Source organism: Haliotis cracherodii, unplaced genomic scaffold (assembly GCF_022045235.1).
Source record: "Haliotis cracherodii isolate W230 unplaced genomic scaffold, xgHalCrac1.p SCAF_10, whole genome shotgun sequence".
Taxonomy (NCBI): Eukaryota; Metazoa; Mollusca; class Gastropoda; order Lepetellida; family Haliotidae; genus Haliotis; species Haliotis cracherodii.
Window position 1 is genome coordinate 38,629,876 of NW_027266265.1, and position 19,009 is coordinate 38,648,884.

General features: G+C 42.7%; 1 protein-coding gene across 1 annotated transcript; it reads right to left on the bottom strand.

Moving 5' to 3' along the window:
- Nucleotides 1–199: 199 nt before the first annotated feature.
- On the bottom strand, nucleotides 200–16,255 carry LOC139450397 (ras-related protein Rab-35-like). The gene is made up of 4 exons (XM_071232090.1): nucleotides 16,001–16,255; nucleotides 12,103–12,265; nucleotides 4,834–4,953; nucleotides 200–2,990 (listed from the first exon to the last, which is right to left on the bottom strand). Exons 1-4 carry the CDS (start codon nucleotides 16,172–16,174, stop codon nucleotides 2,857–2,859), a joined length of 591 nt encoding a protein of 196 aa, XP_071088191.1. The 5' UTR covers nucleotides 16,175–16,255; the 3' UTR covers nucleotides 200–2,856.
- Nucleotides 16,256–19,009: the final 2,754 nt, after the last annotated feature.

Here is a 19,009-nt window from a genome sequence, read left to right on the forward strand (position 1 = left end):
TTTTCAAGTGCAGTTTGTATGGGTTTTTATGGGGTTTGCGCGAGTGCTTTATATTGGTGTGGTCCACGTGGAACGGAATTAGAAAACCTGAAACAAATATTAATAGAGATATTAGCATGAGCAACTAATTCAATTCCTTGTATGCATGTGTTCATTTTATTTCATTTGAACATGACAATGTGGATGTACATTCGTTAATCCAATCCATAAGAATAAGAACTTCCTCTTTGACTAGAAAATATGACATTGTGTGATGATTAATTCACATGTAAGGTCATTACAGAGATTGAACCGGAAGTTGCAGCTAAACTCCAAAAGGCAGGCATCTACATCCTCAAACAGAAACAGGACACATTCTTCTATGAGGGTGGAATTTGATTTTCTTAGGGGATGCCATTTTTTTTTTTATAAAAAAATAATCAAGCCCATGTTTTACTGAAAACAAATTACATATATAATAAATAATGTGCCTTTTCTTGCAGACAAGTGTCAGAAGAGAACATTTTGTTAATTTTATTTATTTAAAAAAATAATAATTGAGTACCTGTTTTATATTGTGAAGAAATAATTGAGCTCCTAAATGCTCAGGTGAAATGTTTACTTTGTGTTGCAAGTCAAAATAGTGTAAACGAGAATCGCAAAATTACCAAGCATGTGACATATCAAAACTTTGTCATCATTACCGATGCTACCCACAAAGATACCTACATTTCCTTATTATCTAGAAAACTGTATTTCCTTTTGTTGATCAATGTGACCATACACCCTTATTACTACCCATAAAAATGACTAATGCGCTTACGAATGGCGCAGCAGAGGTCGCGAACTAGTCTAGATTTCTGCTCTTCATCCGGGTATTCACTGGGAAACAACAATGACAAAGGCAACAACCAGTCCGGAGAATTGCTTTAGATCAGTGCTCCTTTAAAAACAAATGCTCATCTCAAATCAAAACCTGCTCCCTCAACATGAAGCTAAATGTCAGGAGGCACGGGTAGCCCAGTCGTCTAAGGCACTGGGATTCGCTGCAGAAACCTATGATTGTGGGTTCAAATCCTGGTTCGCCCCAATTATGTTTCTAGGTTTGTCAGCGCCATACCTGTGCTCGTGGGTTTCACCGAAGTGGTAAACGTCTGATGCCTGCATGACTTCGGGCTTTCCTCCCATATTAAGCTGACACACCGTGATAAAACTGGAATACTGTTAAAAGTGGCGTTAAACCCAACTCACTCACTCCTAAATGTCATCTTGGTTGTAACCATGATTGTCACTCATGATTCCACTACACAGCAGACTGCCTCTGTGGTCTAGTGGTAGAGCGTCTGCCTGGAGAGTGGAAGGTCCAGAGTTCGATCCCTGGCCGCGTCATACCAAAAGACGTCAAAATATGGTACTTGTTGTTACCCTGTCTGGCACTCGGCATTAAGGGGCTAAAACAAGGACTGGTTGGCTCGGAGTCAGTATACTGTGTCTGAGTAGGGTGTCCATGTTAAACCCACCGTTATATTGCTGGAATATTGCTAAAAGCGGTGTAAAATCAAACTCAGTCACTCACTCACTATTCATGTTAAACTGCGGCATGGTATCTCAGTGAGCTAGCACTATAAATCGGCATAGTACAAGCAGCCACACACATTACACACGTGCATGCACGTCGCTATATAAGTGCAATAATCTTGGAGCGTATGCTTGGAGAGTGGAAGGTCCAGAGTTCGATCCCTGGCCACGTCATACCAAAAGACGTCAAAATATGGTACTTGTTGTTACCCTGATTGGCGCTCGGCATTAAGGGGCTAAAACAAGGACTGGTTGGCTCGGAGTCAGTATACTGACATAGTACATAGGACATAGTACAAGCAGCCACACACATTACACACGTGCATGCACGTCGCTATATAAGTGCAATAATCTTGGAGCGTATGCTTGGAGAGTGGAAGGTCCAGAGTTCGATCCCTGGCCACGTCATACCAAAAGACGTCAAAATATGGTACTTGTTGTTACCCTGTCTGGCGCTCGGCATTAAGGGGCTAAAACAAGGACTGGTTGGCTCGGAGTCAGTATACTGACATAGTACATAGGACATAGTACAAGCAGCCACACACATTACACACGTGCATGCACGTCGCTATATAAGTGCAATAATCTTGGACGGGATGTTAAACCCCATTTCACCTTACCACTACTCAGCATGGCGTATCCCCAAGGATACACATTCATATCATTACATTCTTCTTTGCATGAAATCCCCAGCAGGTATGGTGCAAAACGGATTTGGTCAAGATTGACATTCACTTTTTGCACAGACATCTTGAGTTCGATTCCTTACATGGTCACACCAGTCAGACATGGACTGGTATCCTGTTAACTTGGTTATAACCCGGAAATCCCAACAAAATGTCTGTATCATGCTCTTTCTTGTCTAGACATGGGCTATATACTACTCAAAAATAAGTTACGGACCAACCGATTCTTGCCATGCTGTTACAGATTTACTACAGCATTATGAAAGAATCGGAGTACCCTTAACTTTTTTGGAGAGGCATAAGTGCACATTGTGCATTCTTTTTTGTAACATCTAAATCCGCTGGCTGTTCCAGAGGTATGCATGCAACATGCATGTCCTGGGAGAAAACATGTCTTTCGTTTATTTGTGTCCCTGTTTTCATCAGTACCGTCATCATCTCCACAACGTAGGACCGGTAACTCTTCTTGACTCACTTGATGAAGTTATCTCCCTTTTTTTTCATGGCATTACACACTATGACACTGTCATTGGTTGGATGGAATGTTTTCAAGGATTGTTAAGGATTCACATGTAATAAATAAGTCTTTGTGCGATTCTTCTTTTGCCAATCACTATGAACAACAGCCGCCATTTTTAGCAGGTTCCTGAAGGTTGACCTCATCAAGCCATGACTGTGTCAGACTGTTTTCTCGGTGAGCCTTCAGCTTGTCCCCCATCGCCCTCATCGCCTCTTCCACACCATCGCCTACAACGAAGATCTATCTATCTATCTATCTATCTATCTATCTATCTATCTATCTATCTATCTATCTATCTATCTATCTATCTATCTATCTATCTATCTATCTATCTATCTAGTACTTTTGTACATCAGAGACAATGTCATGGAGGCCAGTAACAATGTCTCTGGTTTGTTTGTTTGTTGTTTAACACCGCACGCCTGCAATATTCTAGGTATATGACGGCTGTCTGTAAATAATCGAGTCTGGACCAAACATTCCTGTGATTGACATCTTGAGCTTTGATCTTATGCAAGGGGTGAGATCGTGTTTATAAGTCACATGTCGCAGACAGTGAACACATACAATGTAACTAGTTTTATTTATTCCTCAGAACCCTTATGAAGGGCCTAATTTTGACACTAGGTACTAATATCGACACTAGAGACTAATGTCAATACCAATCAAATCAAAGACTTATATCAACCTTGCAGACTGATGTCAACACTTGGGACTAATATTGACACTAAGGCCTAATTTTGACACTAGGTACTAACATCGACACTAGAGACTAATGTCAATACCAATCAAATCAAAGACATATCAACCTATATCAATGTCCTACCATTCCTCTCCCTGGGCCTCTAATGTCCTTCCATCCCTCTCTCTGAGCCTGTAATGTCCTACCATCCCTCTCCCTGGGCCTCTAATGTCCTACATCCCTCTCTCTGAGCCTCTAATGTCCTACCATCCCTCTTCCTAGGCCTCTAATGTCCTACATCCCTCTCTCTGAGCCTCTAATGTCCTACCACCCCTCTCCCTGGGCCTCTTATGTCCTACCACCCCCCTCCCTGGGCCTCTAATGTCCTACATCCCTCTCTCTGAGCCTCTAATGTCCTACCATCCCTCTCCCTGAGCCTCTTATGTCCTACCACCCCCCCTCCCTGAGCCTCTAATGTCCTACATCCCTCTGTCTGAGCCTCTAATGTCCTACATCCCTCTTTCTGAGCCTCTTATGTCCTACCACCCCCCTCCCTGAGCCTCTAATCTCCTACCACCCCCCTCCCCGAGCCTCTTATGTCCTACCATCCCTCTCCCTGGGTCTCTAATGTCCCACAATCCCTCCCGGGGTATCTAATGTCCTACCTCCCTCCGAGCCTCTTATTTCCTACCATCTCTCTCCCTGAGCCTCTAATGTCTACCATCTCTCTCCCTGAGCCTCTAATGTCCTACCATCCCTCTTCCCGAGTCTCTAATGTACTATCATCCCTCTTCATGTGCCTCTAATGTCCCAACCCCTCTCCCAGAGCCTCTAATGTCCTACCATCCCTCTTCCCGAGTCTCTAATGTCCCAACCCCTCTCCCCGAGTCTCTAATGTCCCACGATCTCTCCCGGGGTCTCATAAGTCCTACCATCCCTCTCCCTGAGCCTCTAATGTCCTGCCATCCCTCTTCCCGAACCTCTAATGTACTATCATCCCTCTTCATGTGCCTCTAATGTCCCAACCCCTCTCCCAGAGCCTCTAATGTCCTACCATCCCTCTTCCCGAGTCTCTAATGTTCCAACCCCTCTCCCAGAGCCTCTATGTCCCACAATCTCTCCCGGGGTCTCATATGTCCTACCATCCCTCTCCCTGGGCCTCTAATATTCTACCATCCCTCTCCCTGAGCCTGTAATGTCCTACCATCCCTCTCCCTGAGCCTGGAATGTCCTACCATCCCTCTCCCTAGGCCTCTAATGTCCTACATCCCTCTCCCTGAGCCTCTACTCTCCTACCACCCCCCCTCCCTGGGCCTCTAATGTCCTACCATACCTCTCCCCGAGCCTCTAATGTCCCACAATCCCTTCCTGTGTCTCTTATGTCGTACCAGTCTTGGCTGAGATGAGGTAGGCGCTGTCACAGTTGTGGCCCATGCCGAAGTTATGGACACTGCTGTTTTCCACGAAACTTGAGAGATCTGTCTTGTTGCCCACGAGGAACCGCTGAGCTGAAGACAGATGTAACAGGGTGTATGTTGGTGTTTTGCTGTGGATTTACTTATTCTTTTTTGCCGCTGTAAACAATAATCCAGTTATTTCATGGTGGCCTGTAAATACTCAAATCTTGACCTGACAAACCGGTGGTTGATATCAAGAATAACATCTCAATATTCCATCAATATCATGGTAGACTTTAAATAATCAAGTCTATAGCAAGTAAACCATTGCCAACATAGGCAACGATCCAAGCAGTCTGGATACGATACGAAGATATTTACAGGTTGATTGATTATTTAAAGTTTTATAGGTGTTCGGGCAACTAGGCCCATGTACACCTTGCACAAATACAAGTTTGCTAAGTACCTAGATAGTTCATAGTGTAGTAAAACTGCTACACCCTTTAAAATCACCACACACTACTTTAAGATTGTCTGACATATTCAATAGAGAACTATAGTCATCATAGGTAGCAAGAGCATTATTATGGACATTAAAAATGGAGACTGATCTTTTATCCTTCAAATGAATATTGACTTCATTCCCTTCTAATTGGGATGGTGGAACCTCATTTCACTAAATGACTGAGTGAGTGAGTTTAGCACTACCACCTCTTAAATCAAACTGACGATCTTTACGTAGGCAGACATAACCTTCCCAATGGAATTGCTGGTTAGGATTTAAGAACATAACATAGACATAACATCTGGCATTGGGTCAAGACTGTTAATAAAAACCTTAAATCCTGGACCATTAGCATTTATTGATCTAGCATCAGGAGAGCCATAAGAAAGATGGATTACGACTTCCATTGTTGACCCTTAATCATGCTCGCCAGATCATCAGGGGACAATTTTAATCCCAAGAGGGACTGGGCAGCTGATGCTATCGTCTGAAGACCATCAGATTTGAATGCACGAGTAGTTCCAAGATTGGCAACTATACAAATAACAAAATTGAGAAAATCAACAGGAGAGACATTGTTGAATAGAGGTTTGCAAGAGGATGCAGGCATAATGTCAATAACAGGAGCGTTGGGAATTATGTTGAATTTTGATGAGAAAATTTGATCACAACATGTTAGATTACAAACATTTCCCATACTAGTTGTAATCTCTCCCATAAAGGGGAAAATGGACAAAACAGAGCTTACACTTGATACAATTGCAGACATACCCCTGCCTAAGTCTGATGGTATTTCAAACAAAATAGATTATGAATCTACAATGAACTCCCCGAAGCAACAAAAAATGATAGTTAAATCAGCTTTCACAAAATACAAAAATGCTTTGGAGAAGCTAGTTGATCAAGAAGATATTCCATCACGAATGGAAGTTCGGGAAGCTATAGACAAATTAAGCAGTTGCCAGCAAAAGGAACGAATATCGGCACTAGAAGTTATTGTGAACCTGTCAGAACTGTTTGAAGCTGTTGGTGATAAACACAATATGGTCAAGGTCACACGGGAAGGTGAACTATTAGAAGAGCTAGGTACTAAAGCTCAAGATGATGCACAGGACTATCTCAGAAATAGGTCTGATGCTACTTCCAAATATTGTCTATCACAAATGTTTAATTCTGAAAAGAAGTTAGAAGTGAAAGCTGTTCCTCTAAAAAATGCTTCTTGTCATACAAAATCAGTCGGTGGGCAATCAGGTTATCAAGTAGAACCACATCATGAACCAGTTCAGATGGTGAGGCAGCATTCAGATAGATGTTACAATCGTATGGCACCTACACTTTCACACAGTCATGATATTGGTTCAGACATGTGGAAACAATTTTACTGGAGATGTCAAATCATATGAAGCCTGGAAGGCTGCATTTATTGCTTGTATAGACAAAGCGACTGCCACACCAGAATATAAGCTGCTTCAGTTGCGCCAGTATGTTAGTGGTGATGCTATGAAGGTCATTCAAGACTTAGACCTATGGTGTAGCGCTTGAGAGACTGGAACGTAAATTTGGAGGCGTGAGACGTCATATTACTCTCCAATTGGAAGAAAGAAGGACTTTGAACGGTTTGCTGATATGCTGGATGTAGTGGTTGTAAACCTAAGGGAGTCTGATAGGTTAGAAGAGTTAGGTAATGGATCTTTGTATGTTTAGATTCTAAAGAAAATTACGGAATCCATGATAAGTCAATACCAAAGATGGATATTTGAAACTCAACGACAGGAGTCGGTTGAAGCATTACGTGAATGGGTTTTAATGGAAGCAGAATTCCAGATTATTGCTTAAGAAACCATCCATGGGTTAGCTGTTAGAGGAAAGACAATAAACCATACAGGTCCAAACAAATCTGGGTCTTTCTTTGGTAACAAACAGACTGAAAGAGATCACATATGTCATTTGTGTCACATGGACAACCATGACATTGTGACATGTAGGAAATTCGAATCAACGACAGTTCCAAGGAGATTAGAAACTGTCAAGCAGTTAAACCTTTGCTTCCGTTGTTTTGATTTCAGTCACTGTGGCAGAACCTGTAGACGCAACACCAAGCTTGGTATTGATAACTGTCCTGCTTTGCATAATCAGTTACTTCATTCCAAAAAATGTGTAGCTTATAGTAACAGTGACAATACTTGTAACGAGTACAAAACATGAAGTTCCAAAGGTCACAACAATGTCATCCACAAATCTGATAAGTCTACTCTCCTTTCACTTCGGACTGTACCTGTTGTTATAAAAAATGGCCCAAACAGAATTGTTGTAAATGCATTGTTGAACGATGCAAGTACACAAACGTACATTAATGAAGATGTAGCTTCACAGTTGGGATTAATAGGTAAAGTGCAAGATGTCTCTGTCAACGTCCTTAATGGACAAAGTGGGAAATTTAAGACCACAGCTGTTCGATCTGGTATTGAAAGTATGGATGGGTCAGTTGATATGACAATGTCTGCTGTTACTACTACTCGTGACACCGGTCAAATGCAAGTTGTCGATTGGCAAAAACATTCCAAGCAGTGGTCACGTTTGCAACATATTCAGTTCCCAAAGGTGAAGGCCCCTCACATTGTAGATTTACTCATTGGAATGGATTACCTGGAATTACATCGATCTTTTGAAGATGTTCCAGGTTGTGATGGAGAACCAATAGCCAGACTTACTCCTCTTGGGTGGACATGTGTTGGATATATTCCTTGAGATTCAGGACATCAGAGATCTCTCAGCACTTCTCAAATGACAAGGAACTTGAACTAAACTATATGCTTCACAAGTTTTGGGAAGTAGAAGAGTTTCAGTCATCAGAACCAATCTTGACAAAGCAAGATGAATCGATTGTTGAGTTTGTGCAACAATCTGTCACTTATGACAATGGACAATACCAGATAGGTATACCTTGGAAGGCAGATTTTAAGAGTTTTCCTGACAAGTACAACATGGCCTATAAACGTCTCTGTGATACAGAGAAGAAGTTGTCAAAAGACAAAGCTGTAGCTGAAGTTTATGATCAGACTGTTTCAGACTTCCTTGCGAAGGGTTATATTCGGATTGTTTCTGCAAATGAAGATAACTATTGCAGTCAGTGGTTCTTATCACACTTTCCTGTAGTACGACCAGACAGAAGTACAAACAAAGTCAGGGTTGTTTATGATGCTTCAGCGAAATGTCAGGGTATTTCAATGAATGATATCATACACCAGGGTCCAAAACTTCAGGGTGATTTGTTTGAGATACTTCTTTGATTCAGCAAATACAATGTTTGTGAAATTGCTGAAATGTATTTACAAATAGGAATTCCATCCAAAGACAGTTCATACTTTAGGTTCTTATGGAGATCATTAAAGCAATCAGAAATACCACAGATATATGAATTTCAGGGACTAGTCTTTGGCACGAGGGACGGTCAGGTAGCCTAGTGGTGTCTGGTGTCCCTCGCCGTGATATTGCTGGAATATTGCTAAAAGCGGCATACAACCACACTCACTCACTCACTCACTCACTTTGGCATGAAAGCTTCTCCTTTTCTGGCACAATACATTTCTAGGGAAAATGCAAGGAGGTTTGAGCATCTCTTCCCAAAAGCTGCAAACACTGTTTGTAAATCCACATACATGCTATGGATTCCGTTCCAGAATTGGAGGATTGTATCGAATTGTACAAACAACATACAGCTTTGTGGGTGGGGAAAAGCGAGAATGCGATCCAGAAAATGGTTATCAAATTCTCCAGAGGTCCTTAGGCACATACCAGTTGAAGATGGAGCATCCGAGGTCAACTTGACACAGGATGAGTTACCGTCAGCAAAAACACAAGGTCTTGTCTGGCTAGCTCAAGATGATGATTTCTGCTTTCGCAGTCTAAACTTAGGAGAGAACTTGACACTTACCAGGAGAGGGTTTCTTAGAGAGATAGCAAAATTGTTTTATCCCCTTGGTTTTCTGGCTCCATTTCACATCAGGGCAAAAATTACCATGCAGAAACTGTGGTTGTCAGGCATGGACTAGGATGATGTGGTTGAGCATGATCTGAAGCATGAAGCATCACGATGGCTCACAGAGAGAATTCAGTTAGATGGAGTACGGTTTCCCAGGCTCCGTTGAAGTGTGTAACCATCCCTCGACTTGAGTTAATGACAGCTGTGTTAGGAGTTCAATAGATGTTGGCTGTTTCACATGCCCTTGAAATTAGTATTTCCTCTAAGGTAGCAAACTTATTAATCTTCATCCTGTTCTGGATGATGATGGTCTCCTTATGTCTTGTGGCAGCCTCAAACATGCAGATTATCTGCCTTTCCAAACAAAATTCCCAATTGTTCTGCCTAGAAAATATTGGGTAACGAAGTGGTTTGTCAAGAAGCATCATGAGGATGGCAGTCATGTTCTTGGAACACATCAATTGCTTGCTGTTTTGTCCTGTTTTTTGGATAATTGCCGGTGGTGAAGAGATTCGTGAATTCAGAACGAGAGTGTTCACATTGTCGTCGACGAAAAGGCAAAGCCACCAGCTCAAATAATGGCGCCACTTCCAAAGATTCGTTTGAGGTACTCCCTTAGAGCTTTTGAGCAGGCAGGTGTTGACTATGCTGGGCCATTTCTAACAAATCGGGGATGTGGGAAATCCGGACAAAAACGTTATTTGTGCCTCTTCACTTGCTTAGCAACACGAGCAGTACATTTGGAGATGTCATATGCTCTGGACAGTGATTCGTTTCTTAATGCATTCTACAGAATGGCGAGTAGACGCGGGCTACCCAAGGAAATCCTTTCAGACAACGGTACAATTTTTGTTGGAGCTACAAATGAGCTGAATCAACTTGTTGCTAAATTGGATACAGCTACTGTGAAGTCATCTCTGGCGAATAGAGAGGTGATCTGGAAGTTTAATCCTCCTTTTGCTCCAAACTTTGGTGGAGTGTTTGAATCAATGATTCGGGCGGCCAAGCGAGCTATACATGCCATTCTTGGATCTGGAGATATAACAGAAGAAGAATTGATAACAACGTTTGTTGGTGCTGAAGGACTAAATTCCCACCCTTTGACATATCAAAGTGCTCACCCAAATGATGAAGTACCTTTGACGCCAAACCATTTTCTACATGGTCAAATGGGTGGAATCTTCGCTTCAGACTCTGTAGATGTTACACTTTTTAATCCAAGAAGGAGATGGAGAAGAGTACAAGAACTCGTAAGTCATGTCTGGAAGTGCTAGATGCAGGAATGGTTGCCTTCACTTCAGACAAGTAAGAAATGGTTTTCACCCAGCCGGGATCTACATGTGGATGACGTGGTTATCATCATATCACCAGAGACACCTCGGGGAAGTTGGAAGCTCGGGATCATCACGAGGACATATCCAGGCACAGATGGTCATGTGAGAGTTGTGGACATTAAAACAGACAAGGCTATAATAACAAGCCCAGTCACAAAAGTTTGTCCTCTGGAATGGACACAAGGCCACAGACGGGAACGAAAGACAGAAAAGGATGAAGAGGATGGGACGAACAGAAAAGAATGAAATGGAAAGGACAGATGAACAATATAGAGGATGGAACAGAAGAGGATGAAGAAATCAAAAGAAAATGGATATAGAAGAGAAACAAGGAACAAATGAGTAAAAAGGACATATTCTGATTATTGACATTTATAGGAAAATATGGTCAAATAATGACTAAAACATTGTCAAATAAGGACAAATCGTGGTAAGTAGTGATTTTAGAAATTGTTTCTGAAATCGTCGGTTAATTCAAATATCTTGTAAATTTGAATTTCAATTATTAAACATACATTAACTTTACGTTTTGTTAAGCTATTTTTCAGACTTACGCTGCGCATCACTTGCCATAAAAAGTGACTATGCTTGTCGTAAAAAGTGACTATGCTTGTCGTAAAAGGCGACTAACCGGATCGGGTGTTCAGGCTTGGTTGAAGCATGTTATTGATCCCAATTGCGCGGATCGATGCTCATGATATCAATCACTGGATTGTCTGGTCCAGACTCGATTGTTTACAGACCACCATCATGTAGTTGGAATACTGCTGAGTGCGTCGTTAAACAACAAATAAAACAAACAAACAAAACCCCAAAAATACTTACATGGAAACGTTATCGACCAATGACTCCAAATTGAAGCGCTTCCCATTCACAAAACAAGGCTTACATTGACGTGCTGTTTATAGCGGTAATATTGCTGAGTGCGGCGTAAATCAACACACCAACAACCAACAACCACCACGATATTTACAGCTTATATAATTTTAATTTTCTTATGGTAGGTGCAATAATGGATAAGCAATTGACAAAGTAGTATTTATAAATGTGGCTGACGGGAGTCTTTAAACTGAAAGATTTAAAATAGGAAAGCATGAATACATCACTCACCTGGGGGAAAAGTAGGCATAAATACATCACTCATCTTTTGGGGAAAGTAGGCATGAATACATCACTCACCTGTGGGGGAAAGTAGGCATGAATACATCACTCACCTGTGGGGGAAAGTAGGCATGAATACATCACTCACCTGTGGGGGAAAGTAGGCATGAATACATCACTCACCTGTGGGGGAAAGTAGGCATGAATACATCACTCACCTGTGGGAGAAAGTAGGCATGAATACATCACTCACCTGTGGGAGAAAGTAGGCATGAGTATACTCACCTATAGGGGGAGGGGTTGGGAGGAGAATAAGTTGGCATGAATATATCACTCACCTGTGGGGGCGAACTCTGTGCTGTCGTCAGCCCACTTGGCGAGGTAGGAGAGTGTGTGGGGGTTGTTGACGTCGTACATGAGTACGACGGCGTGTGTGTTGCGGTAGTAGTTGCGGGTCAACGTCCTGAACCGCTCCACTCCCGCGGTGTCCCACAGCGACAACTAGAAAATGAGTTGCATACCCTTGTTACATATGTAATCATATACCCTGCAGTGTTGGCGCATGGTGTCTCTCTCTTGTTGGATACGGATAACCCACATAAGCAACAGCCTCTTCGTAATGATGATGATGATGATGATGATGATGATTGTGGAGGAGAACGACGACGAAGATGATGATGTCTTTCATGTTACTTTCATGAACAGGTAAAATATCTTGCATGGAGTAGTTCTGATAAAGTAATAAGAAAGATAAAGAACAAAATTCTCTTAACAATTGTACCAGATTGTAAGAAACAATAAAAAGGTCTTGCGCTGGGAGTACTTATTAGATAAAATGAGATTAAAATGCCAAAATATCACCGAGACAGTTGATGAGAGAGTATATGGGGGAATGTTATTTTACGCCACAGTGAGTGAGTGAGTGACACCAGAAATGGGCTTCACACATTGTGCCCATGTCGGGAATCGAACCCGGGTCTTCGGCGTGACGAGCGAACGCTTTAACCACTAGGCTACCCGACCTCCCCTACGCCACAGTCAGCAATATATCAGCTATGATTGCCTGGCCCTGTCACATCGGAGGGGCGGTGGGATAGCCTAGTGGTTAAAGCGTTTGCTCGGCATGCCAGATCTGGGTTCGATTCCCCACAGTGGTACAATGTGTGAAGCCCATTTCTGGTGTCCCCCCCCACCCACCGTGATACTGCTGGAATATTGCTTAAAGCTGCGTAAAACCATACTCACTCACTCACTCACTCAGCACCTCATCCCCGCATAAAGGTGACTGCAGATGATGACTTACATATTGGGACTAAATGTAACATCTTACACGTACGTTTCTGGTGTCCCCGCCGTGATACTGCTGGAATATTGCTAAAAGCAGCGTAAAACCACACTAACTCACTCACATATAGGGGCGGTGTGGAAGTCTAGTTGTTAAAGCACTCGCTCATAGGGTCTTCGGTTCGATTCCACACATGGGTACAATGTGTGAAGTCTATTTCTGGTGTCCCCCGCCGTGATAATGCTGTAATATTGCTAAAAGCAGCGTAAAACCATACCCACTCACATATCTACATCGTTATGGATATGAAAGTAAACACAATGCATCTGTTTGCAATTGGAGTCAACATTTATAATTTTTTTTGTCAATCTTAAAATTCCAAAATGTAAAATCACTATATCCCATGATAAGAGGCTGTTTGTGCATCCTGGCATGTTGTGATGGCAGTCAACGGTGGATGGCAGAGTCAGGGTCTGGAGAAGGAGGGGCGAACGTTATGCTGATGCTTTTTTTTATGGAACGAGACCCGTGGGGCTGCCCAAGCATCATGGTTTGGGATGGAATCGGACTGAACCAGAGAGTGGGACCTGTGGTCTTTCAGAATATTGGTCCAGGCAGGGGTAATGGCATCACAGCCTACATTGACCAAGTCCTCAGACCCCAAATCGTGACTTTTTTGCCCGTCATCAAAACCACACCTTTCAGCAAGACAACGCCCGTCCCCACACTGCCAGAGTCACCAGGGACTTCCTCCAGCAGCACAACATCCAAATCATGCCTTGGCCGGCCCTCAGTCCGGATTTGAATCCCATTGAACACTTGTGGGATGAGATCCAACGCCGACTCAACGACGTACGCCCAAGGCCGACAACTGCAGCAGAACTGCGTGTAGCGTTCCTGAGGATATGGGCCCATATCCCAATGGTCTTCATCAACAGGCTAGTCCACTCCATGTACAGGAGATGTGTGGCTGTAGTCAACGCCCGTGGTGGCCACACCAGGTACTGATTTTGAAACCCCCAGCTGTGATGTCTTCTGGTACCTCCCGAAATTCACAATTCGCAAAAAAATTCCCCAGACTGATAATTTCATGTCGGTCAAACACTGACTTTCTCCGATGTCTTTACTTACATATATAAGCATTTGAAAATAAAGATATTTATATGATACATCCACATGACGTTTCTTTTTACTTTCAGTGTATGATTAAATCAGTCATCACCAGCAACAGAAAGTACTCTCCAACGGTTGTCTAATGCGCCGCATTTCGTCACTGTGGCGTACCTATGCTTGGGAGTTCGAATCCCGATTGGGTTTCTTTTTTGTCAATACCATACTCGTGCTCGTGTGTTCCGCCAATGGTGGCAGGATGTTAAAAGTCCACAACCTGTACCACTTCGGGATTTCCTTCCACATTAAGCCGACACGATGTAAGATATAAAAAATGCTGTTCAAAGCAGCGGTAACCCACTCACTCACTCACCTGACAATGTACAGGGTCAGGACGGTGTGACTTTACCGACATACCAGCGTGTTGTCCTCACATCCGTGTACATGCATACGTAAATAGTCTGCATAAGTTGACCTAACCATTTCAGACTCAGTTTACAGGTCAGTTATAAAACAATACACTAGAACATAATCCAGCGCAAAATCCGTCGCTATCAACACACAGGAAGGAGGGCCCCGGGTTTCACCATTTAGGTTCCAACATAGTAACAGTAAAGCCAATTGTAGAGCAGGAAGTAGAATACAGTGTGTGTTAAGCGTCTACTTAAGGCCATATACTTTGTTAAATAATTGCCATGTCATGTAACGAAATGATTAATGTTATTTTTATATGGAAACATTCCACAGTTGTTCGTGTACTGACACATTCTTACAGATTTTCTGCACATATTTAAAAAATAGTGCCACGTGCATTATAGTTTTTTTAACAGAAATGGCTGATCAATGACCACAAGATGTTTCGGCGTCCAGTGTGGTCAAACGTGAAAAGGTCAAAATAACGTTAAAATTTAAAATATCACCCCCCAAAAACGGAACACGTATGTTGAATCCCATTATAAAAATATACATGTGCCACATGATTACATTTTGAAGAAATATGCCCTACGGCGGTCATACACACACAAAAAAAACACCCCCAAACCCCCCAAAACGACATAAGGTGCATGCATTTATCAGATTGAGGTGCATTCTATACTGTATGGACCGACTCCGTGGTCTAGTGGTAGAGCTTCCGCTCTCTTCTGTGGGAGAGCACAAGGTCCGCGGTTCGATCCTCGGCCGCGTCGTACCAAAAGACGTTAAAAAATGGTTCTTGTTGTTACCCTGTCTAGCGCTCGGTATTAAGGGGCTAAAACAAGGACTGGTCGGCTGGGACCTGTGGGTATTCAGGTTAAACTTCGGCATGGTATCCCAGTGGGCTAGCACTTTAAGTCCTGACTAGTACAAGCAGCCACACACACCTATATAAGTGCAATAATCTTGGACGCGACGTTTCACCTCACCTATACTATTTGTGGTTTGTTTGTTGTTTAACGCTAGCAATATTCCAGCTATGGTCTGTAAAAAATCAAGTCTGGACCTCTACTGTATTCCTGAGACGGATCTGTGCGCTTATTTGTGACGGCAGGGATTCATTCGCCGATCATCCCAACACAGTGTCCTTATCACAAGGTAAATGATATTACTGTCACTGAACTTCAAACATCCTCTGTATCAATTACCAACTGTCATAAACGTCAGCACGTAGACGAGTTATCTGATCACTGACACTGAAGGTGGGATGGTATCTGGGACAGTGGGCGACCTAGTGAAACCGTTGATTCACAGAATACAACATATATTGCCTACTAGTATATATTGCTGCAATATTGATACAAACGGCACCAAACCCGTTCATTCCATCAACACTCCTGCAACAGGTGGGTATGTGTAGTACTGACCTTAATTTTCTCCCTCTTCGTCTGAACGACTCGTGTGCAACTGTCAATTCCTATTGTGGATCTGTTGCCCTCGTTGAAAGTGTTATCCTTAGCACGAAAGAACAGAGAAGATTTGCCAACTCCTGGTTCTCCGAGTAGCACCAGTTTAAACATGGGGTAGCGATCGCACGCCATCTCGACACACCTGTAGCGTTCTGCTTTCCATTCACCTGCATGTATATAGCCTTTACGTTTAATACACTTCCTCTACACGCGGTTGTGGAGTCGTGATGGTGAATGTACCCTATGACACGTGATATAGCAACAACGCGATCATCTGATTGGATAGAGTTGGTTAACGGGCCAGGACAAGGATGTTGTTTTTCTCCAGTGCTCTTTCAATAAATCCATACTTTATCTGAATTACTTCCTGGGTGTGTGTGACGAGACGTGTTACCCACAACACCACACCATCGGGACTATAGGGACCTAGGACAAGATCCGGCAATGATTTATCAGCTAACTGGCTTTCTTTTACCACTATAACGAGGAGAGTTGGCTATTAATACACAGGACAGTAGTCCCAGTGTAGTTTATAGGGCGTGTGTTCCGGTTGATGTAAGACACCGCTTCCCGTGTGAATTCGCTGTGTGCTTTACAACATGGCGTTACATCATTCCAGAAAATGTAGGGCGGTCGGGTAGCCCAGTAGGGTAGCCCAGTGGGGTAGCCCGAGTTCGATTCCTCACATGGGTACGACCCGTGAAGATTCCGGGGTAGAATAGGTCTTCAGCAACCCATGCTTGCCGTAAAAGGTGACTATGCTTGCCGTAAAAGGCGACTAACGGGATCGGGTGGTCAGGCTCGCTGACTTGATTGATGCATGTCATCGATCCCAATTGCGTGGATCGATGCTCATGACATTAATCACTGGATTGTCTGGTCAAGACTCGATTATTTACAGACCGCCGTCATATAGCTGGAATATTGCTGAGTGCGGCGTTAAACAACAAACCAACCAACCAACCAAACCCAACATGGGTACAGTGTGTGAAGACCATGTCTTGTGTCCCCCATCGAACTATTGCCGGAATATTGCTGTGAGCTCGCTCACTCAAGACACGTGTCTGCTCTGTGTGGGGGGAAAACCCGAAGTGGTGCAGGTCTCAGACGTTTACCACTTTGGTGTAACCTACCAGCATGGGTATGGTGCTGACAAACCTAGAAACATAACCAAAACGAACCGGGATTCGAACCCACAATCATAGGTTTTTGATATGCCTAAGGGAAGCAACTCTGCACAGATAATTGCGGTGCCTTAAACGACCGGGCAACCCATTCCCCCAAATAGCAGACAAGTCATCCGAGTATTATTTTCAGAATTATGTTAATTGATGATTGGGTTGTCATGGCAGTTGGGTATGAATACTACAGAGGGAGCTTCAGCATTGACGTCGTAAGATCATACTAATATTCATAATGTATTGTAGTTTGAAAATGCATTCTTTAAACTGTTCTCAACTTGTTTTAAAATCGAAACTGTGATACTCTAGTTATCTTACTGTCCCTCGTTGACAGATTTTTATTAAATCAAAATATAATTATTATAACTGTTTCGTCCCGATATGGCTGAAATATTGCAGACGTTAAATTTCACTCACTCACACACTAACATCGCTGATTGGTGGTAAGCATCAAGCACACACCCTACCTCATAGGACATAGGGCGGTCGGGTAGCCTAGTGGTTAAAGCGTTCGCTCGTCACGCCGAAGACCCGGGTTCGATTCCCGACATGGGTACAATATGTGAAGCCCATTTCAAGAGTCCCCCGCCGTGATATTGCTGGAATATTGCTAAAAGCGGCGTAAAACCACACTCACTCACTCACTCATAGGACATACCTATTCGTACCTTGGGGACTCTTGATAAAAGTTTGTTGCTCATAATCGGATCCTTGCGTTTCCATGGAAACCTTCACGTCCCCATGTTACGTGATATAGAAGGGTTACGCCTGACTCACCTTGATATATGTTTGACACTTTGTGTATGACCCAGCACATTATGTAAACAAACCAGACACACCATCGTCATCAGCGTCTACACCAAAGGCCATATCTCTAATACCTCTCATTTCCTTCAGTGTTGAAAAAACATCTCTATACTCATTTGCATATGTTGTCCTCCAGAGTAAATGGCAATGAAGCCAGTGCATATTTCCGGAGAAGAAACTTCGACTGTCGGTGAACGAGGAATTAGCTAGTTGTTTCCTAAAGAACAGGTTTCCCATGAAACAAACCACCAATAATTAAACGGGAATGATTTTGAAAATATTTATCAGTATATCTATTTAATAATCTAAAATCTTCTAAGCTGCCTGTATGATTAAAAAACATGAGTATGTCGCTAAGCTAGTGTGCCTTTTTAGAAGATTACCTCCTTCAGTTGATATGACATATGTCTAGAACAGTTCACAAAATCCACGAACAGACACCCTCTGCCAGTGCGAGTGCGCCGTTACAATTATATGAAGCGCTCGTAAAATAACTTATTTTTAATCTGAATCAAAATGTATTTAGAGAACAACATATTGATGATGTAAATTTACTCAACTAAATGCAATGGTTTTGTAAGGGAAAATGCAGCGAATGATACGAACGCTTCCATTTAACTGTGACTGGTTTGTCTTAACAATCTGTTACAGGTGACCTATGTATCGCTGTTACAGATGAGATATAGAACTGCCAGACAAAATGGATGAGTGCGTATGGGTTTCAGCCGCTTTTAGCAATATTCCAGCAATATAGGAGCGGGGGACACCAGAAATGGGATTCACACATTGAACCCATTTCGGGAATCGAACCTGGGTCTTCGGCGTGACGAGCGAACACTTTAACCACTAGGCCACCCCACTGCCTCTCTGCCGGGAAAAATAAAATATATACTGAACCAAATTAAAAACATCACAATCGTAGGTGCTTGGAACAAATTATGGTTACCACCGTTAATTAAAATCCTTCTTTGGACATTCA